Here is a 23,180-nt window from a genome sequence, read left to right as displayed (position 1 = left end):
ATGTGCCAGAGGTGGAGGGTCCTAGTTACAAAGATAAAGGGGTGAGGAGTTGGCCTAACAGCTAGGGCGGTTGACCATGAATCTGGGGAACTGGGTTTAATTTTCGACAATGACGCTGAACATCCTGTGATTCTTGGGAAATCACTCAATCTCCCCGTGCCTAACAGAAATGAATGTGTTCTCATGTAACGCAACTGGTGCTTTGTAAAGCGCTCTGATACCCGATACTGGCTCAAGTTCTTGCTATATAAAACTCCTTAAAAAAATACAAATAAAAAATAAAATACATGTATATGTGTATATTTACTCACATGTTTATTCACTTCTACACAATGGAAAACTAGTATTTGGTCCAACTACAGAGACATCCTATCATTGGCTACCCAATGTGGAGGTCACCACAGTCCCTCCCATCCTGTTCGTCAACTTGCACCTCAATTCCACAGTGGGAGAAATACAAATATCACCTCTATATTTGTTCCACTTTTCCCATTTAGGGTCCCACTTTTTGGGGAAACCTCTCCGCTTGAACACAGTTTTTTCGGCAATCATGGCAGAGTCCATATCAGTCTCCCAGTCCCTTACCCATGTCGTCGCACCCAACCCCCACTTCTGGGCACTTTAGCGTTTGGATATTGCACATCCCATCATGGGCCACGATTGCTCCGCATGCGAGAGGTCAATTGCCTCCCAAATAACGAGGAGACATAGATTGGGGGACAGTTGAATAGGTGTGCCACACAATCTGGCTAGCTGTCGGTGACATATATCCAATACCATTGTATGTAAGGGCAGTCCCAGATGATGTGTGTAAATGCGCCGTTTGGTTACATCGTCGGAGGCAGAGCGTTGAAATAGACACTGTAGAGCACTTTGAGCTGGGCCAGTCTGAGTCACATAGGAATCTCCACTTCTCTGGGAGAAGCGAGAGCCTCTCTCCAGTCCTCCTCTTTAATCTCACCCTGATCGCGTTCCCAGCTGGACCGTAATTTCAACATTGGGTCAGTTCGGTTTTTACTAGTTTTTTATATGTTAGCTTTGCTGTCAATTGGATCTAATAATAGTCGATCCTCCAAAGGGGAGGAGTCTGGAAGAGGGGCACCCCTAGGATGGGTCTAGTCAATAGCATGGCTAACTTGGAGATACCTAAAGGTCTCTGATGGTACAAGGTGGTATTTAGCTTGAAGATTGGCAAATGTGGCCTTTTTTCCCTTTCAACCACATATCTCCTACCCTGGAGATCCCGATCATGTCCCATTTATCAAACACTGGACATGTACTGAGGTGACACAATATATCCGGTTCCCTTGGTTAGACGGTTAGGCCACCCTGGTTTTCGCTGGATTCCGTGCCACTCTTCCACTGTACAAGCTGTGGGGTCAGTCAACTGTAACTTCCGATTATTCGTATAAAGTACTCTCGTGTAACCCCCCTCTCCATAAGCCAATGATCCGTACTGAAATTAGGATCGTTGTGCAGTCCAAACACCCATCTGTTGATGGCCGTCAACTGCGACACCTGATAGTAGAGGCGCAGATCCAGTAGCCCTATACCTACATCATACCATCCCATGGTGAGTTTATTTATGGCTGTCCGTGCAGGTCGACCCTCCCACAGCAACCCCAGCACCACCTCCTCAATTTGCGAAAAATAGGAGTCAGGTACAGGATTAGGGGCATTTTCCAAAGTGTAACGAAAGCGTGTGAGGGCAAGCATTTGAAACAGGGAGGCACCTCCCAAAAGAGTAAGGGGTAGCGACCTCCAATAGGTAACATCCGACTTTAATCACTGCAGGGGTGCCTTCAGATTCCCCCCATAGAAAAGATTACATCTGACGTAATAAAAATGCCAAGATATTGAAACCATTGTGCAGCCACTGCTATGTCATAACCTCTAGGGCTATATGGGGGGGTTCCCCCAGAGTGCATACATCTGGGATTTGGACCAATTTATCTGATACCCCAAGTGCGCGCCAAAGATGTGCAACACCCGCATAGGGAGCGTGCTGGAGAGGCCAGATAGAGCAAAATCTCATCCGCGTAGAGCGATATACGGTTCTCATGGTCACTAGCCCATTTTATGCCCCTCATGCCCGGATCCCCCCTTATCCAGCCTGCCAGTGGCTCCAAAACAATGGCAAAGAGGAACAGTGACAGCGGGCAACCTTGGCGTGTGCCCCAACAGAGGGGAAAAGAGGCGAAGCGATGATTATTAACCGTGACATTCACCACGTACTGTGTATATAATAACCTCATCCAACCAATCAGTTTGGGTCCAAACCCCATGAGAGCCAGGACAGCAAAAAGATATTCCCATTCGATAGTATTGATGCCATGGTGGCATCAAGTGATAGCAAGATCGATTTCTCCTCTAGAGTGTCCAATCAGACCATAACCCTGTGTACATGATGCAAATTTCTAGTCGTATTTCTTCCGGGCATAAAGCACGATTGATCGGGATGGATTAAATTATTAAGATACAGGACTAGATGATTGGGCAAGAGTTTGGCCAGAATCTTTGCTTCCATCGTAAGCAGCAAGATAGGGCAGTACGATTTGCAATCCTCAGATGGCTTACCGGACTTGTGAACAGGGCCGGACTGGGAACTACAACCGGCCCTGGCCTGCCCCCCCTCCCACCTCGGGGGGTTGGAGGTTATGCCGCGCTGTTTGCCGGGGCCGGTTTTCGGCTGATTTTGGTACAGGGCCCATTTTGCAGCTATGCTGCAAAAACGGTCCTGTAACAAAAACGGCCCCCAGGGGCCCAAAACCGGCCCCCACCCTTGCGGCGCACCGGGGGATTGCACGGTGCCTGCTATGGCCATTCGGCCCTGCTTGTGGATCACTACAATGGCCGCGTTGCGAATATCAGCCGGAAGCAGCCCGAGTCATAGCATTCATTATATAGGTTTAACAAGTGGGGTGCAAGCTTTCCGGTGAAGATTTACTCCTAGATGTATACTTACTAGTTTCCACCTCCTCAAATCAGTGGGTGGAGAATCCCACAACAGATTTCTAGTGTAATGTTACTAATAATATCTTTGCACATAGAGTAACTTTGCACATATAGGTGTAGCTCTCAACCACTGTGGAAGAGCGTTTCCCAATGGGGGAAGTAGAGGGAAAATCATTAATGTTTTAAATTTTTTTAAATATTAAAAGTCATTTAATTCAAAATATAAATGTAAATTCATTTTAACTATTTATTTTTAACATATAACTTATAAAATATAATGTTACAGGAAATTACCACATATAATGAAATGTGTATTAAATAATTCTTTAATTCAAATATATTAATTTAATTAAGAAATCATCATTTACAAAGATTGATTAAAACCAGTGATACATCACGGGGGCTGCGTGTAGCCCTCTTGACCTTTACATGCGGCCCAAATGGTGAAAAGTAGCATGAGCTGCTGTTGAGCACTAATATTCTGAAAACATGTTAAATAAACAAGCAAGCATGTATTACCATGCAAAAACACGTTTATTTAATATTTTTTTGACCTTCTTACACAATCCCTGACCCACTCAGACACCCTACCACCACCATGTTGGCATCAGTGTCGGGCCTCGGTCACACCACAGACCGTACTTTGTGGCCCCTGGGCAAATGTTTGCGAGTACCCATGATTTAAACAATTCTTCCCTTACTAACAATTTTATTTTATATTTTCAAAATGTTTGTAAAGTGTATTCATTTTACTAATTTATTTTCTGAGAACAGTTTACAAAATGTTTTTATGTTAAATGCATTATTACATTTAAAAATAAGAAAATAATGATTTAATAAGTATCTTTCATTTTAACTGTCTATATATTTATTTTACATTAGTTCTCAGGGGCTATTGTTTTATTTCATTATTTTTATGAGTGTGTTGAAGTAATGGTGTTTAGCCATGTGTGGTGCTTGACTTACATCAAGGCAAGGCTGTAGTACAGAGAGCCTGTTTGTACAATTTTTGGGCTTGAAGAACTTTAGAAGTGTAGTTAGTGGATAAAAATGTGTAGGTTTCTTTATTAGCATGTCCCTCCCCCGCCCCTCCTTAAATTTCTTTAAAGCACTCTAATTTAGTAGAAAGTATTCCCCATTTTCCAGCCATTCCCCCTCTTCTCTCCCACAAATTACTACTAAAACATATATCTACATGTGTAGAGATCTTCCCCATCATGGTGGAGATTTCTGCACAGAAAAGATACAAGAGAGCTAGGGGAAGGTCTTCAGCCATAGGTTTGTGAATAGCATTTTGTAGAATATAAGTAGGACTGCTGTAGTACAACTTTTACAACTACAAAATGTAGTTTGTCAGTGTGTATTATTGTTTTCTATTGGATTAATCATCTGTTTTATGTTTTTTTTTGCAGACCCGCTCCTCCGCGATTACTGGGTATATGAAGGGTCCCTCACCATTCCTCCTTGCAGTGAAGGTGTCACTTGGATATTATTCCGATATCCATTAACAGTCTCTCAAACACAGGTAGACAATTGCATAGAATCTGTGATAGTTTATTTAAAAAACTTATTCCAATTCATGCTCTCATTTTGCCTTGGTAACCAAGGGCTAGTTTTACTAACATTTTGCGCAGGGTTTATGTTACAAAAGTGATGCAAACAAGTACAAAATGAATTTTCATTAATTCACTTTCGAGTGCCAAACTTGCTTGGTGCTGGAAAGTGGTGTGAAAGTGACGCAAACCAGCATGAAGTACTGCTTGGCATTACTTAGCGGCAAGGGGGCATTTCACGGGTGCTACCCTGTGTACTACCATGCAGTCTTTTAATGCAAAACTCTATCTACTAACATAGAGTTTTGCACCAAAAAATGAACGCCTCTTGAAACAAGGAATTAAAAGGAGAAATATGTCAATGTATCCTTTCTTTACCGACTTTGCATGTGTGTTGCACTGTACAGCACACATACAAAGTAGGAAAAGTTTTCAAACTTGTCTAGGCATAGTATTTTGGGCGGGTAGGAAACCCTTCCAGTATAGAATCTATGCTAGACTCACGCAGACACCCTTGCACTATGGTGCATAGCACTCAGCAGCAACATTCTTTTCCGGTGCTAGGTAAAGTGGAGAAGAGGGCCATATCTCTATAGATATCACTCTCCTGATCTCTCCCTGTCACGCAACGCAGCTCAGCATTTTTTGCTTTTGCACTGCTTTGGGTGACACTTTGATAAATCTGGCCGAAGTTTGCTTTTTGCCCCTGTATGACACTGACACTTAACTTACCTCAATACATGTTTTGTTACTGACTCAGTGGCAGATTTCCAAAGAAGTCACGGAACGCAGCTCAACAAGCAAAAATGCTGCGCTGCATTGTGTCACAGAGATATGGCTCTCTCCTCCCCTCTCCCTAGTGCTGGTGCTGATTTCAGCTGCCATGAGCAAGCCACGCACCTTTGAGGCACACCCCTTAACGCCATAGGTTTAAGGTGGGTGCCCGAGTCTAGCACAGGTTTTGTACAGGAAGGGTACCCTTTCTGTACAAAATACTATGCTTGGACAAGTTCAAACACTTTTCCCACTTTGTATATGTGTTGCACAGTACAGCACACATGCAACGTAGGAAGAAAAAGGATAAATGAAACATTTCTCCTTTTAATACCTCCTTTCAGGTGGTGTTAACGTTTGGCATTAAACCCTGTCTACAATTGTTCTGCATCAAAAGGCATGGGTGGTTGCATGAGAACACCCATGTACCACCAATGTAACACCCCCTGCGGCGCTAAGTGATGCAAAGAAATGCTTTGCATGCTTTATGTTACTTGTAGAGTACTTTCCAATGCAAAACAAGTTTTGCGCTGGCAAATTGGTAAAAAAACATTTTGTGCTGGTTAGCGTCACTCTGTTTGAAAATCTACCCCTCAGTGCTCCAACGTTAGCGTAGCTTTGCCCACTATATGCAACTTTCATCTTTGTACTTCCAGATAGTTTGACTTTTTGTCAGTTCGTCTTAAATTATGTTTTTCCCTATTTAAGGTTCAGAGCAATGACGTACATTCAAGCTTGTTCAATATAAAACTTCAAATAGACAGATACACATAAATAGATTTAAGCTTGTGTTTGAAAACAAATGGAGAAGAACAGAGGCAGACATTGATTACGTGCATTTGGTTTCATGTAAAGGGTAAAACTTTGACATATTCTAAGCAAAGGAAAGGTCACTCCGCTCCCTTCATCTCGCCATCAATGCTTGGCTTGTCACAACAGGGTTTTTTAACCTAAAAGGTTTAATACTGCACATTAAAGGATTCTACCAGTAAACTATTGTTTTGACTTTGATAAATGGTTTGTTGTCAAACTCTAAAGGTTTTTTGATGCCTTGAAATATTTTAAAACAGTGCTAGAATAGACTCGTATATAGCTTTCAAGGGAAATACTTCAGTTTGGATTTTGGTATGTTACTGTGTTGTCTTTAATTTTATACAATGGCAAGCCCTTTTATGAGTCTAAGGGGCAGACTTACTAACATCTCATGCAACGCAGCACAGCAGGCAAAAACAGCTGTGCTGCGTTGTGTGAGATGAGGAGTGCAATATTTATATAAATATGGCACACTACTCCTCTCTCCCTGGAGCTGGTGCTGAAATTAGCTGCTGTGTGCCATGCACACACCTTTGCACCATTTCACATGGGGGGTCTGTGTGAGTCTAGCATAGGTTATTTACTGGAATGATAGCCTTCCAGTACACAGAATTATGCTCAGATTAACTTTAAACCTTTTATCACTTTGTATGTGTGCTGTACAGTGAAGCACACATACAAAGTTGGAAAAGGATGGAGAAAAAAAGCATTTGTCCTTCATAGCGCCTATTGAAATAGGTGCTATTTTATGAGGCTAAACCCTGTCTACTTTTTTAAGTAAGTTGGGCTTAGCGTCAGAAAGCTTGGATGGGTGCATGGGAATGCACTACCCATGTTTCGCCCCCTTGGTGCTAAGTAATGCAAAGCAGCACTATGCCCTGCTTTGCGTTACTTTAAATTGACTTTCCAGTGCTAAACAAGTGTACTTCTGGAAAGTAATTAGGTAAACAAGATTATGCATCGATTTGTGGCACTTTTCTTATGCAAACATGGAGTAAAATTGTAGTAAATAGATCCCCTAAGTTATTAACAGCCAAGCTCATCGAAATTACCCCAATTCTGAAATAAAATCACCAAAACATGCCCACCTCACATTGTATAATCGACTTTTTAGCCTTGCTCCTCAGTATAGTGACAAGGAAGACTCTATGTACCTTAGCAACCAAAACATCCTTTTGCCACCTGGCTCTACATTTTGTGGCCATATACTTTGTATATTACTTGTGTCATGGTAACTTTGGCTGATTTGAGGAAGGCAGCTGCAGTCACCAACCAAGGAACACCAATCAAGGTTCACTGTTGGGCCAAAACAGCAACGCAGCTTGGCTTTTTTTAACCTCTCCTGACTAGACATCACAAGTGATCATGATTCTGCTTCCCTGTTTTAATTTTTTTTATCTAGCACACTTTTTTCAACAAAAGTCTTTGTTGTATAGCAAAATATTTAAAAAATCTAATATATAAAACATGATAGCAAACAAAGGGGGGGTAGACCTATCAGCATTATAGACTGAATACTGTTCCCCTCCATATTCTGAATGGATGTGAGTAACAGTATGGAAGATAGATGTAAAATTAAAATGGAAGTGCAGAAGGTAGACAAGAAAAAAAGATATAAGTACTGGTTTCAAGGAACAAAATGGAAAGACAAAAGGAAAAGCGTAGTAATTTCCCTTTATAATCCGGATGGATGCCAGCATGTTCTTTTCAAAGCTTTTCAGACTAGAAGTTAATGCTTAGTTTACTTGTACCATAACCTATTGCCTACGACTTAACAATTGAAACATACAAAGCAGATTAACTGAGTACACCATTCATACAAACTTTACTTCCCTTTATTTAAAATACCATTTTTAGAAATGGGGTTTCTGGTTGGCTAGGGTATGCACCTAAGCCAGGCAGAACCCACAACTCTAGTCTGGGCAAGGAAGTAACACATCCAAGCTAAACTCAGCTCACCCCCTTGATAGCTTGGCAAAGCAGCCAGGCTTATCCCAGAGGCAATGTGTAAAGCATTTGTGCAACACACACACACGTCAGTGACACACTAGGCACACACAAAAAGAGACTCCACAGAAGGTTATATAAAAATACACTGTACATAAAACAGCTTTGACCACAAATAACATAAATCACTTTGCTAACTAGGTAAATTGTCATGATGTCACATAGATCATACATCATTTGCCAACCAGGCAATTGTCCTAACAGTACAAGTTAGTGCAATCAAGTAAACACTTATTGAATGCACATGTTACAAAAACACAATCACTGCACATATATGGAACCCTGAATTAATGCCTGTAATCAAAACAAATGCAAGGCATACACAACAAAAATCATTACATCAGGTAATGAAATGCAGTAGTAACATCTATCAATCATCAATACATCAATCATCACATCAGGGAATACAATGCAGTAGTAACATCTATCAATCATCAATACATCAATACAGGCTTGAAACACAAAATATTTCCCATCCTAACCCAGGGATAAGTGCCTCTGTACTTGTATTAGGGATAATATGAAAGTTAGGGATCTCATGCCCAGAATTGCATTCACCAGCTAAACCAAGGCACAGGAAACTCCGCGCACCTAATCCTCGTGTTACAGTAATGTGGAGAAAGGGGAACGGCAGCAAGATTCTCTAAGTAAACGGGGCCCTCCATCAAGGTTCCACCCAACACTTCAACTACTGCCCCTCAGGTATGTACCCGAAAGGAGGAGCCACCCGCCCAGCCCACGTTGCCAGGGAGACATTCACTTTGGAACAAAGGCAGGCTGTCCACAACCTCACAGTGCCGCTACAGCAATGTGATATGCTTTTGTGGTTATGGCTCCCACATCGGCCTCCCACATGGCTCATTGCACCTTCTACGGCAGGCTCCCTTCTCCAACACCAAAATCAGTGCACCTGCAGGCCTGGCGGGCATGCGAAGTACCAGTCAGGCCTGTAGCGCACCTCCGGTGTTGCTATAGTGAAGTTCCTCCTACTTGCTTGTGTCCCTCCTCCTGGGCTTTCCCTTGCTGCAGCCACGCCTCCTTGGCGTAGCTGGGAGGAAGCTGCATCTTTTCACATTGGGGGTTAAATTCTGGCGTGCTGAAAATCCCCGAGCGCTGTGTCACATGAAGCGCTGTTTCCCCTTGCATCAACTGGAGCTGGACTCGCAGTCCCGGCCCATGCACTCACTGTGTCCTGGATGTTGTGAAAAACAGCCTGCAACACACTAGATTTTGAAGCGCCTCAAACACACACGCAAGGAGGCCATAAAGCGCACTCCAGGTGCTATTTTGTGAGTTCACTTCTGTCAGGCTCAGAACCCCGCGACAAGAGCAAGAGGGACGGGAGGCCAAGCCCCTGGAGAGCAACTGGAGGCACCAAAAGTCGGGCACAGGCATGCAAACCAGCACATAGATCTTTCAAGCGGAGTGGCAGGCCTTCTTTCAGCCCAGCAGCAAGCAGGTCATCACTTCATAGCAGTTAAATCCAATGGCGATTGCTCCTAGTCATTTCTCTGACAAGGGGCAGCCTCTGGTTACAAGTCCCACACAATGTCTCAAATCATGGGGTCACAGCCCCTGTACCTATACCCAAAAAGTCTTTGTTCTGGGGCACTTCAAACCCATGTTAGAAGTGCACAACACTACTATTCAATCTCCAGCCCTGGCATCAGACAAACTACAGGGGGGCAGAGACACCATAGTGAAAGGTATACACAGCCGTATTCAGGTGAAGGTGACAGCTCCTCCAACCATTCTAAATGCAGATCAGGTCTATTCATCCCAACTATGAGTCACCCAGGAAAGGCAGGACACACCTCAAACCCCCTTGTGACTGTCTAAAGTGAATGCACATCCCCTGCTCCTGTCAGTCTAAACTAGACATCGAATACACAACCAGGCAGAGCACAGAGGCATAAGCGCACAGAAATGCTCACTTCTATAAGTGGCATTTATAAAATTGTAATAACAAATCTGCTGTCACCAATAAGCAGGATTGATCACTACTGCTCAAAACATACCAAACATGACCACACTACCCCTTTGATATCAGAAATTACCACTCAAGCACATATCAGGGAATTCCGTATGTAACCCTATGAGAGGAGCAGCCTCACAGCAATGAGAAACCAAAAAGCAGTTTGTCACTTCCAGGACATGCCACACAACAAAGACACATGTCATACCTTTTACCTATACAGCACCCTGCCCTTATTGCTATATAGGGTGTAACTTAGGAGTGACATATATGTAATAAAAGTGGAGTTTCAGATGTGGCAAACTCTTTATTTGTCACGTCCCTGTGACAGTATTGCAGTGGCAGAGGCCTTAGACAGGTTTGAAAGGCTATTTTGGTGGGTGGCGTAAGCAGCGCTGCAGGCCCACTGGTAGCATTTAATTTACTGGCCCTGGGTATATAGGATACCACTGTACAAGGGACTTACCAAGTTTACAAGAGAGAGCGCATGCACCTCAGTAGTGGTAAAGTGCCCAGAGTCATAAACCAGTAACAACAGGTCAGAAAAATACAGGAGGAATGCAAAATGTTCTGGGATAACCCTGCAAAAAGGGTCTTGTCAAACAGCCATACACTATACGTTTATTTGCCATTAAATGTGTCAGAAATTCAAACACATATTAATCATGTTGAACATCTTCCTACATTTTTATATGCAGATAGTACATATGTGAATGGTTTTATGTTAAGTGTATTTGTACAGTGCATTATGACCCAGGAGGGTATCCTGGCACTGGGCAGGTGAAAGTCTAGTCTCACCTGGGATGCTCAGATAGGTTATTTGAAGAGCCATGTCTGCAGCTTCTTGTGGCACTCAGAAGTGAGGAGGAGGAGGCTCTGATCTGTAGAGGTAGCTCATTCCGTTCTTTAGGAGCAAAGTAGGAGAAGGATCAACCTTCGGATCTGGTTCTGCATATGTGTGGGATGTGTGAAATGAGAAGTCTGTCTTAACAAAGTTGTCTGGATGGTTTGTGAAAGGAGATGTGACTATTGAGGTATGCTGGGTCAATGTTGTGTGAGTCAGGAGATTGAACTGTATGTGCTGTGTATAAAAAGCCAGTAAATCTCCATGAGGTGAGGCAGGATGTGTGTGCTATGTGAGAGGTTGCAGATGATTCTGGTTGCTGAGTTCCGAGTAATTTGCAGTCACCTGGTGATGTGTTTTTAATCCTGGTATAGTGGGAGTTCCCTTACCCAGTTTGTTAGTTACAAGGGTGTATGTAATGGTTTTGTAGGTGCTGCTGGATAGACATTTGAAAGTTTTCTTTAGCATGTTCAGGTGTAGAAGCAGGAGGCTGTGATGGATTGACTTGGGTGGTCATGTCAAGTTTGCTGTTGATGATGATCCAAAGGTTCTTGGAGTGGGTGCTTTGGGTGGATGTGGTTCGTAGTATGGCTGACCACCAGGTAGAGTCCAATAGTGAGGTGCTCACCTGAGAATAACACACTTTGTCTTCTTGGTGTATTTTACGGTGTTAGTCTTCATCCATTTGGCTACTTTGGTCTTCCATGTGCTGGGAGTCCATAGATGATGTTGCGGGAATCCAACAAGGCCAGTGCCAGGCTGACTGCTTGTGACCTCCTAGTTAGGAAGGGGCAAATCCAGTGGGCAGAAAGTCCCTTAGTTCCAGTCTTGTGTAAGGCCTGGTTCAAGAGAGGGTGGGATACTGTGTTGAATGCTGCAGAGAGGTCCAAATGGATGAGTACCATTGTGTCTTCTCTGCCCAGGGTCATGGGAATGTCATCTGGGCTGAGGATGAGCGCTGTTTCCGTGAAGTGGTTGGGTCTTAACCCAGACTGTGTGATGTCAAGGAGTTGGTAGGGCTTGGCGGTGATGATGTTGGGGACTGGAGAAGGGTTCAGCCAGGTTTCCGTGAGAAGCAGCAGGTTTGGGGTGTGGCCATGCAACAGGTCCCAGATCTCTGTGTGGTGTTTGGTTAGTCAGCGGGTATTGAGAAACATGCATCAGTGTTGTGTGGGTGGTCTCTGGTACATGTGGGTATCTATCTGAGAGCAGGAAGTTGGCTTTGTTTTGCCAGTAAGTTGAGTTTTTTTGAGGGATTGGACAAAATAACGTTCCTTCAGTGTTGTGTGGGGCAGAGCAACGGCAGCATGATGAGTGCAGGCCAGGAGAGTGTGCAGGGTTGTAGCAGGGTAGTAGTGCATGGGTGGAGTACCAGGGTTATTGGTGCTGAGCACAGACGGCTCACAGATGGGCACAGATGGGCTTACCTTTGTTGGGCATGTTTGTGCTGTGGCTGCCATTAAGTAGGTCCTGGGAGGGATAGTAGAGCATGGGGTATTGGGTGTCACCTGGAGTGGTGCATGCGGTGGGAAGCAGAAAAATTAGAAGAGCTCATGAAGAGTTATTAAAGAGCATGTGGGGAGGCGTGGGAGATGAAAGAGTGGAAAAAGGCACCAGAAATGAAAAGAGTAGAGAAGGAACAAGGAAGAGCAAAAAGCAAAAAGGGCACAGAGTGAAATTGGCACAGGGTCAAAAGAACAAAATGAAGCAAGTAAAGCGCAAGTGCCAAGAAAAAGCATCAAAAAGCAGGGCAGTACATGCCAGTGAAAGCAACAAACACACAGTCAGCAAACAGTGAAAAACTAAGAAAAATAGGCAGTAAAATGTAGAAATAACAGGCACAGTTCAGGAAAATAACATGCAAAAGAAGAAGGAAATTGCAAAAAGTAATGGACAGAATAAACCATGTGCGATAAAGTGCATAAAAAAGCGAGATAGACAAAGAGAGAATAAGAAAAAAAATGACAAATAGGACAAGGAAGGCACAAGCCTCAATTGCACTGTAGTAGGGTCTGAAAGGACCTTGCCTGGATGGAGGTCCAGGCACAAGTAAGTTCTATTGTGTACTAGGAAGCTCAAAGTAGTGTATTTTAAGAAAATAGTCCATTAATCGATGAACATTTAGATGTTGTGAATTTAGTGAATGCTAAGATAACCAAAAGCGTTATCATTGGAATGACTGAATAATATTCAGTCACTGATGATTATTTTAGGGCATATTCTAGTCCAACTTAGTGTTTACACTGTGGCGCTAGAGACAAAGACCAGTTATATGCACATCTGTGTTCCTCCTTGAATGGAATATCTAGTCTAAACCAGAAGATTCTGTCCCCTCTGGGAAGCTTGATGCTTACACAGTAAGCTATGGGACCAGCATCTAGTCATACCACTCCCAAACCACTCACATTTAGTGCTACACATAAAGCTATTACAAAAAGATGTAGATAGGCTGCTTGAATTAATCTCAGCAACTGGCATTCACTCTGTGATGCAATACATTCTATAGGTGTGCGCAGGGCTTTGAGTGGGATGAAAAAACTAGGGGGTCTCTCAAAGGGGCGTGTCCGATTTAATTGTCCTATTTAATTAAGGGTGTGGCTTGAAAACATGTAAACTCAAAATCTGTGCTTAGCATAGTGCGTCGTCCGAATGGTAATTTGCTGCTTCTGTAATTGCATCCAGATATATAGTACAACAAGTAACATTACACCTACAAGTCAGGACTGTTGGCTTTACCAATGGTGTTAGTTGCATAAAATGAATAAGCAAGAACTACAACTTCCTTGTATATAATATCAAAAATGCTTCAGTTCTGAAATGATGAGTCTCAAAGAACTATATAACAAGTCTCTTTGGAGGTATATCAAAGGCAGTGAAGGGTGGCACTGCTGCTGAGTAAAGGGTGAGAACAAAAATGGAGAGCCCGAAGGGACCCGTCTCAGCACCTGTTTTTTAGCACTGTCGGTGCTCTCAGCAATGGCAGGACCTGGCCCACTTAAAGCCCTGGGTGTGGGGTAAACTCTGCTCTATGGGTGGAGTTCACAGAGTTTTGCAGCTCCGATTGAAGCATAGAGTTCATTAAAAACTCTGCCCATTCTGCATAGCGGAGTTTGCTGGCACACGCCCACTAGGCTCGTCACGACACCTATGGAGTAGGGAGCCGCACTATGGTCCAGAGGGTGAAAGAGCCAATCAAGTGTTCCAGGGCTGCCTAGGAAACCACAGCACATCCATAGAAGCTGGTGTAAGAGGAACTCCCTCGCACAATGAATCCTCAGTTGCAGGGTCTGCCTCCCTCTCTCCTGCTTCCCTCGCTCTGTGACCCCTCCTCACCACCTCTCACCCACCCTGGAATGCACTGTAGCAGAGGTGCAAGGCAGGCTCACCCTGCCCGATTGTCACTCAACTTGCTTGAGGCAGGGCAGTGGCCTGCAAGGGAGCTGTGCCTTTGGGAGCAGGAGACTGAGATGCTGGGGCAATGTGTTGGGGCAGTTTTTGGATGGGACAACAGACTTTACTTGCTCTTGGTATTCCTGATTCAGCATGGCCTGTTGAGACCCTTGCACCACGCGGACGCTGCACAACCCCGAGGCTGTAGTGGATAAACATCCTGATGCCAGATCCAGCCTTCTCAGGTGCGAGCATGGTTTGCCACCACCACTTCCTGACCTGAGCGCAAATCTGGGCCACCAGCCACCTTTCTTTCGAGACTTGCTGATGTCTTGCGGTGGGATGGCCCTCTCTCTGCCCGACACCCTTACTAAGCCCATAATAGAGCAGCTGGTGGGGGCAGCTGAAGCAGGCAAGCGGTTTTCCACCCTGGGCCAGCAGGCCGCTCAAGAGCCCCGGAAGCTGAGAAGGAGGTGAACGTCGACCCCCAAGGTGCTCTGAAAGCCAAGGATTTGTGGGACCAGTTCCACAAGCAGGCACAGAGATGGTTGTAGTGGAGGGCTGTAACTGGACAATACCCCGATGGGGGTAACTTGAGCCTAGCACGGGGATGCTCCAATAATGGGACGACCGTACTAAGTACTCATTATGGTTCAACAGCCTCGAGCGCTGACATCACCATTTATTTATATCTCCTGGTCCACCGCCTGGCAGGGAAGGGTGAAAGCGTAACATTGTATGGGACGTGCCAGGTGGCTCACTACACCCCTCCATATCCATCAGGTTTAAAAACAACAAGTTAAAACAACAAACTAACACAATAAACCAAACAACACTAACAACAGTGCTTTGCATGTTTCCTAGGGTGCAGAAGCAAAAAGTCTTATAACATAGAAAAACGCTGGGTTGCGTCTCAGTCTGTAATGTCCTCCTCTTTGGGAGCTGTTGGCCACAGATAGAGGGACTCCATCAACATCTGACGGTGCCACCTCTCTGTCCATCGATCTTTCCCCTTCCAGAGGTCTCATCTCTCCGGTGTCATACAGATCGTTCTCCTCAAACTCCCTGTGACTTCCTCCCTGGTGTGATAGCTCCGTTGTTTCCAGATCCCCCTGGGGAGGCAACACCAGTTTTTTTTAACCATGACACATTTCAGGCTATACGTCTTTCCCCTCTCCTCGCGTAAAAATGGTACCTTGCACCTCCACTGCTTCCCACAGTTCAGACTCAAACGGCGTTCTGAATTTCCAGCCCGGGTGACGGTCTTTTACAATCACCTTGCCTCCCCTTCTGAACTTCACGATGCGAGCTCTCCTCTTCTTGCTGGCCTAGTTGTTGTTAGTCATTTGTTTTGCATGAGCAGCCTCCCCATTAACGGTACCAGGCACTCACTGGTCGCTCACCGGTATGACATCTCTGACAGCCCGGTTCATGATCAAGTCGCTTGGGGCACACTCCGTGGTGCTATGAGGCGTCTGCCGATATGCTCACAAAAACTGATACAAGCATGCCTCCAAGTCCTCTCGTCAATCAACCCCACATTCATAGAGCTTTATTGATTGTTCTCATTAGCCGTTTCACTCCCCGTTAGCTTGGGGCCATTGAGGCATTATTTTCTAATGATGAATATTCTGGAGCTCCAGGAATTCTCTAAACTCTTGTCTGTGGAAGGGTGATCCATTGTCGGTTTGTAGTTCTTCCGGTTCTCTGAGCAGTGCAAACGTTTTTTCCAACTCGGGTTTCACATTTTCGTATGCCGTTGATCTCACCGTTTCTACCCCCGGAAACTTGGAGTAGCGGTCAATCATGACGAAGGGTTAGTATCCCATTGGGAAAACTTCCAAAGTCCATACAAATTGAGTTCCATGGTTTCATCGCCGGGGGTTCAGTGATGACTAGCAGAGTTGGCGCGTCACTACTGGTGATCTGGCGTTCATGACAGCTTCTCACCTTTTCCTCTACCATACGATCCATTCCAGGGAACCATACTTTGATGCGCAGGTGAACGTTTGTCTTTTCGGTACCTTGATGCCCTTGGTGGGCAAGGTCAATGGTCCGCCTCCATAGCTTCACCGATATCACAATTCTTGTCCTCCTGAGAATAAGTCCATTGCCATTAAGCTCTTCCTGGCACCTCCGAACCTCCAACTGTGCATCCCGGTCTTCCTCTGTATGTCTGCTTGCTCTGTCCAAGAAGTTCCTCCACTCATGGCTTCGGAGCGTATCTTTCACAGCTACAAGGCAGTCATCTTCGTCTGCGGTGACCCGGATTTCTTCTAATGACAAAGATCGAGGGCACGAGATCCCGGTTAAGTGCCTGACAAACGACTTAGCTCCCTAATTGACCTCTGGTGCCTGCCACGGGTCACTGGCCACCGGATGTCGTGACAGATAATCTGCCGGACGGATTGTTGGCCCCAGGGCGATAGGCCATCTCAAAGTTGTAATGCTGGATTTGGATGGCCCACCTGTTGATCCTCGGGGGTCCGCTCCATGCTGTTCCAGTGAATAGGGGAACCAATGGCTTGTGGTCGGTTACGACATGGAATTTGTGTCCACACAGGTAAATATTGAAATTCTGACACGCCCACCTTATCGCCAGGGCCTCCCTTCAAATCTGCGCATAACCGATCTCCACTGCCATCAATGCCCAGCTTTTGCTTCATCTTGTTGCAGCAATACGGCCCCCAGGGCAACTGGGCTTGCATCCACCACCAGCTCCGTGGGATGGCCGGGTTTGAAATAGGCCACGGTTGCTCCTTGTAAGAGGGCTCTTTTTACATCTTAGAACGCCTTTGCTGCCTCACTCGTCCACTGCCACTTAGCCACTTTTTTTGTTAGTGCCCTCAAAGGTTTTGACAGAGTCACTAGATAGGGGATAAAGCAGCCTCAGTAATTCGCTATCCCAAGCAAGCTTCTCATTTCTGTCTGATTTTGCGGGATCGCTGGGGCTCTGATCGCCTTCACCTTTGCCGGATCCACCTGCAACCCCTTCTTCGAGAACCTGTATCCGAAATAGTCTACCCCATTGGTGTAAAATTGACACTTGTCTCGGTGCAGTGTTAGTCTTTGATCCACTAGGCGTTGGAGCGTTGCTCGCAGGAGCTTGTGGTGTTCCTCAAGGGACTTGCAGCCTGATTCATGAAAACCGGAATCTGCGATTCTCAATTTGCGAAAAACTGCAAATCGCAATTGAGAAATCGCAGAACGGAATTCATGATGTTTTGCGATAAAAAAAAGCGAATCGCACGCGCCCGTAAAAGCCGTTTGCGATTGTCGATAATCGCAGAAAAATCGCAATTTCCGGCTACATCCGTGTCGGAATTGCGATATCGCAAATAGCGATATCGCTAATTGCGAGATCGCAAAATCGCGAGATCGAGAAAACGGGAAGTCGCATTTCGAGCACAGTGATGACATCACAACCAGGAAGCAGCCAGTTCCCACCCCCATTCACCACAGTGAGTCAGACCTCGAGTCAGCAACTGGGAGAGCTCCTGCAATTCTGTTTGGATTTCTACTCTGAAACTACAGTGCAGCAATGTCTGAGGATGCAGTTCCTGGGCCCAGCAACACCACAGGGCGGAAGAGAAAGTTAAAATTCTCCGAGCAGGAGCTGGAGCATTTAATAGAAGGGGTGGTGGCCAACCACTCCAAACTGTTTGGGAAGGACTCTAGGAGGGTGCCGGAGCAGGAAAAATGCAGGATTTGGCAGGGTATAGCGTCCACGGTGAACTCTGTGGGTGTGGCTGATAGGTCACTGGACGAACTCAAAAAACGCTGGTACGACCTCCGAGGTCGTGCCAAAGAGAAGGTGGCTGAGAGGCTTGGAGAGTCATCAGGCACTGGAGGGGGAGGACCTACAGTCGCTCCAAACACCCCCTTGGAGGACCAAGTAGAAGACACGCTGGAGACTGAGGCGTGCATCGGAGTGACTCGTATGGACTCATCCCGCCCCACCCAAGACATCCAAGGTAAGTGGCATGCAACTGCGACCCTGTCCCCTATGAATGTCCATGACCATATAGCCTCCCATAATGTTCCATAGTCATGCCATCGTTGCACATCAGGTAATGCCCTGAAGCATTGTGGGACATGTAGTGTGGCCACAATGTAGAAGTACCACAATGCAGCCAGACAGGTTCCAAAGTACGCAAAGCCATAGCCAGTCAGGGAATGTCACCCAGCATGCATGTAGCAACTGCACGTGTGACAGATACATGCAACTAATGAACGTCCACTTCCCCTCACAGGTGGCGCAGACAGCAGCGACAGCGAGAGGCTGCAAATAGATGAGGAGGCACAGGATGAGGAGGAGGTGCCGCCACATACACAGCCACCAGCCCCTGCCGCAGCAGCAACTCCTGCAGCCAGGTCCACCACCAGTGTGCCTCCTGCGTCTGGCGCAGCAACTACTCCCGCAGCCAGGCCCACTACTAGTGTGCCCCCAGCCTCTGCCGCAGCAACTACTGCCGCAGCCAGGCCCACTACCAGTGTGCCTCTAGCCCCTGCCACACCAGCAACGCCTGCCGTGACACCACCAGCAGCTGGTGCTTCAACATCAGGGCCCACGACAGCGGCAACACAGCGGCCACCCACTGTGTCAGGCCAGCAGAGCAGGCGTGGCAGGTCTCGTCTGCAGACCAATGCACCTATCAGCAGGAGGGGGAATGGACAGCGGCTGGCGAGAATGAGCGTGGAAAGACGCATGCTCCGTATACATCAGCTGCAGGCACGCCGGCAAGGTGCCATACAGCTACAGCTGTACAACATTGGGCGCAATGTGGCCGAAGTGGGGGACCGGATGGACCGCATGACGGCAGCCATGGCAGGTGTGGGGGAGGGAATGGCCCACATGACTGCAGCCATGGAGGCCAACACTGCTGCAATTACATCGCAGCACAACGCAGCACGCCGCCGCCACCGTCAGCTATTGACCCGGCTGACGGCCTACACCAGGTTCAATTATGTAATGCCACCTCAAATTTATCGCGGCGGTCCCTTGCGCAGCAGCAGCAGCTCATCCAGTGCTGCGAGGATGTGGCCAGGGTCCTTGAGCACCTGACCACTGCCGTGACAGCACTACACACTCCTGCTCTACCTGCCACTGTTGGGGTGATGATGCCAGTGAGGGGACATCGAGTGTGAGCAGCCACTCTGCCTCACACGTAGGGGCACTCAGGCGCAGCACCAGGCCCACTGCAGGTACATGTGCCTTGGATGAGGATGAGCCGCAGAGGCGCTTGGGTGGTACGCGCAAGAGGCGCACATGACTTCATAGGACTATTACAGGCACAGGCTGAGTATAAGCCTGCCCTGTCCTTTCACACAGCAGTATGCTGAAATACTGTTAGCAATGTGAACATTTAAACTGGTACCATTATTGTGAATGAAACAATAATATTTAATTTTGCAGCACACATTGGCGTTGTGTCATTATTACATTTTGCATGCATTTGTGATTTGTGGGCTGAGGGTAGAGGGTGCACTAGAAACTGTTCAGTGTGATGTGGTTGCGAAGTCTGTGGCCTTCAGTTGGGTTCTCCCCGCGTGCATGGCGCGCATGTGCAGGTGGCCGGTCGTCCCCTTCCGATTCACTGCCAGAGATGTCGACAGGTATCCGGCGCTTGGTAGCAATGTTGTGTAGGATAGCACACACACAGCCACAATGCAGCAGCACGCTTCAGGACTGTAGTACATGGCCCCACCTGTCTTGTGAAGTATGCAGAATCTGCTCTTCAGTAGGCCAAAAGTTCTCTCTATGCAATTCCTTGTGCGTATGTGTGATACGTAGTAACGCCGTTGCTGTGGTGTAGCAGGGTTGAGGTATGGGGTGAGGAGGTATTCACGCAGGGCGTACCCACTGTCACCTGAATGAGAGGAGCAGAGGGTGAGTGCCTGTGCAGTGCAGCTAGTCATTCGCAATGTGTCATTGAGGGCAAAGTGTACTTACCAAGTAGGTGTCCTTCCCCGAAGTCTCCCCTGACCAGTCGTGTGTGGAGGCCGCTGTGCCGGAATATGAATGAGTCATGTGTACTCCCCGGGTACTGTGCCACTATGTCCGTGATGTATGTCTTTGCATTGCAGACCATCTGGATGTTGAGGGAGTGGTAGGACTTGTGATTGCGGTACATGTACTCCGTTGCAGCAGGTGGGCAAATGTGGACGTGGGTACAGTCAATGCATCCTATCACGTGTGGGAAACGGCAATATTGTAGAATTGTAGCTTGGTCTCATCCAATTCCTGTTGGCTGGTGGGAAATTTGATGTGGTGGTGTCGCTGGGTCAGCATTGCGTCAAGGAAACTACGTAGGCAGCGGGACATGGTGGGCTGGGATATCCCCCAGCTACCGCAACTATCCCCTGGAAGCTCCCAGAGGCCAGGAGGTGCAGGCTACACAATACCTGGACATGTGTTGGGACGGCATTGGTCCGCCTTGTTGGGTGCTGCATCAGGGGGTCAAGGTCCTGTATTAGCTTGATGATCATAGCCCCATTGAGCCGGTACTTTGCGTATATTTGCTCTCTGGTCTGGCCCAGCAGGGTGACCCGCTGGCGGAATATCCTCTCCTGGATTCTGCGTCTCCTCCTTGCTGCTCGCTGTAGCCTTCGCCGCCTGACCACCATGTACATTCCTGGCATGGTGAGACTCCTTCTGCTGACGCTGCTTCCCCTTAAGTGTGTTTGGTCAGGCCTGCACCAGTTACTGATTGACCAACGGTTTTTCCAAAAAAAATGTCCTATGGGTTTGATGGTTACCACCTGCTTTGGGTTGTCCTTAAATTGCGCCTCGCAAAATGCGATTTTTGGCTTTTTCGCTTTTAGCGAATTTTCATGAATACCGATTGCGAGTAATGTGCGATTTTGCAATTATTTTCGCAGAATCCGTGTTTTCTCGCTATTTCCGAATCGCAATTGGTATCCTGCCGGCATTCTGCGAATATTTTTGCGATTTCGCAAATCTGTGTTTGCGAATTCGCATATTTAATGGTGAATTCCGATTATGGGAATTGCGCCCGCGATAGCATTTTCGCAGCTATTGCAGGCGCAATTTTGCTTCATGAATCAGGCTGTTGGAGAAGATCACATCATCGCTCACATTCAGCACTCCTACCAGGTCCGATAGCGGTCCCCGGATAGCGTCCTGAAATACTTCTCCCGCAGACAATACCCCAAAACTGAGACCCTGGAACCGTCTCAATCCTACATGAGTGGAGAACTTAGTTATATAACGAGTTACTTCATTCAGCATGAGTTGGTGGTAGCCAGAGTTAAGATCCACTTTGGAAAACCATTGGGCTCCGTTGATGTCGGCCACTATTTCATCTATTGTGTGGGTAATGTTTCTTTCTCTCCTGAACTCTGTATTCGGCAGCCTCATATCCACACACAATCTTATTGCCCTGGCTAATTTTGTTTTGGAGCAATTACGAGCGTCGACACCCACGGAGTGGGACCAGACACTTTCTTTATTATCCCCGCCTTCTCCAGCTGCTTCTCCAGTTCTGCTTCCACTAGTGACCGGAGATGAAGAGGCACTCTGCGATGTCTCATTGCCACTGGTTTGACAGATTTATCTATATGCAGTTTCACCTTGACAACTTTCAGGCAGCTTAGGCCTTCGAAGAGATTGGGGAATTCGCCCATGATCTTGTCTGCATGAGACTGGTGTATTTGTTTGGCAAACATCACTAGACGCAAGTCCTCCTCCGAGCAACAGCCCAACAGCGTTCTTGCACTGTCCTTGGTCACATGAAACCTGGTCATGGCTGACTGGTCCCCATGAGTGACCTCTACCTCAATCATTCCCTGTAGTGGGATGGAGGTGTCTCCCTGAAAGGTGAAGATTCTTGCTTTGATGCCTTGGAGCATTGGAAGGGGTTGAGTCTCTCATATTGTTCCACATTCAAAATGTTTACTGAGGCCCATGTCTATTAAGGCTGTGACTTCATTACCCCCAATGTGCATCTGACACATAGGCGGCAGTCTCTTGCGGGATGTCTTCTGTCCGGTGTAGGAGATGACAAAAACTTCATTATCTTCATCGTCCTCGGGTATTCTCATCTGTTGCAGTTGGCTTTCTCCTTCCTCCTCATTGTTCACTGCATGTACGGCTTGCCTGTGAGCTCCAAATGTCTTTGGCTTACTGCTTTGAGCCAACCCGTTGGGTGTACCTCTGCATACCTTCACAAAGTGTCCAAACTTTCCACATTTGAGGCACGCCTTGCCGTCTGCCGGGCATACCCAGGCAGGATGATTCTCCAGGCCGCAACTGCCACACCCCCTACTGCTCGAGCGGCTCACTGCGCCTCCTCTGCCTCAGCTGGGACCTTTCCAAGGGCTTCCACCTTCTCCTCTTTTACTGCCGCCATGACTCCCCTGGGCACTCCCTCTGGATCTTCTCACCAATGCAGACTCCATCTCCCCGGCGCGTGCATTGGCTAACTCGTGAGACCTTCCAAGGATAATTATGTCATCTAGGGATATCCCTGGTTGTCTTAGGATGAGTTTCCACTGGTCCTACTACTTACAGCCCTGGATGAGTTGCACCCTAATATCTACAATGTCATGTCAACTGATTATTTTTTGGTTTGCTTCGAATGGCATAGTTTAAAGTGCTCGAAGTCAGAATTAACTTGCGGGTCAAAGTACCTGTCCAAAATCCTCACAGCTTTGTCGTAGTCATTTCTGTCACCAGTGTCACTCATATAGTTTGTCTTCCCCATATGCAGCATGGTGGACCTCTTGACAGCTGTATTTGTTTCTCTGACCACAATGATATAGTTCTCCAGCTGATTAATCCATTTACGCCAGTGCAGCACTGCTGTAGCCAAGTCTGCCAATTGACTGTATGGCAGTAATGCGTTGA

The 23,180-nt window shown here is 46.7% G+C and overlaps 1 protein-coding gene across 1 annotated transcript in view; it reads left to right on the top strand.

Moving 5' to 3' along the window:
* The window catches only part of CA8 (carbonic anhydrase 8 (inactive)), a 644,063-nt gene that overhangs the window by 418,627 nt on the left and 202,256 nt on the right, over positions 1-23,180 (top strand). Inside the window, exon 7 of the mRNA XM_086965784.1 lies at positions 4,368-4,480. Within this exon, the coding sequence (XP_086821910.1) occupies positions 4,368-4,480 (113 nt within the window). The remainder of the gene's footprint in view (positions 1-4,367; positions 4,481-23,180) is intronic.

Source organism: Lissotriton vulgaris, chromosome 4_1, assembly GCF_964263255.1.
Source record: "Lissotriton vulgaris chromosome 4_1, aLisVul1.2, whole genome shotgun sequence".
Taxonomy (NCBI): domain Eukaryota; kingdom Metazoa; phylum Chordata; class Amphibia; order Caudata; family Salamandridae; genus Lissotriton; species Lissotriton vulgaris.
Note: the sequence above shows the minus strand (reverse complement) of the source record. Positions and strands in the feature narration are given on the sequence as shown.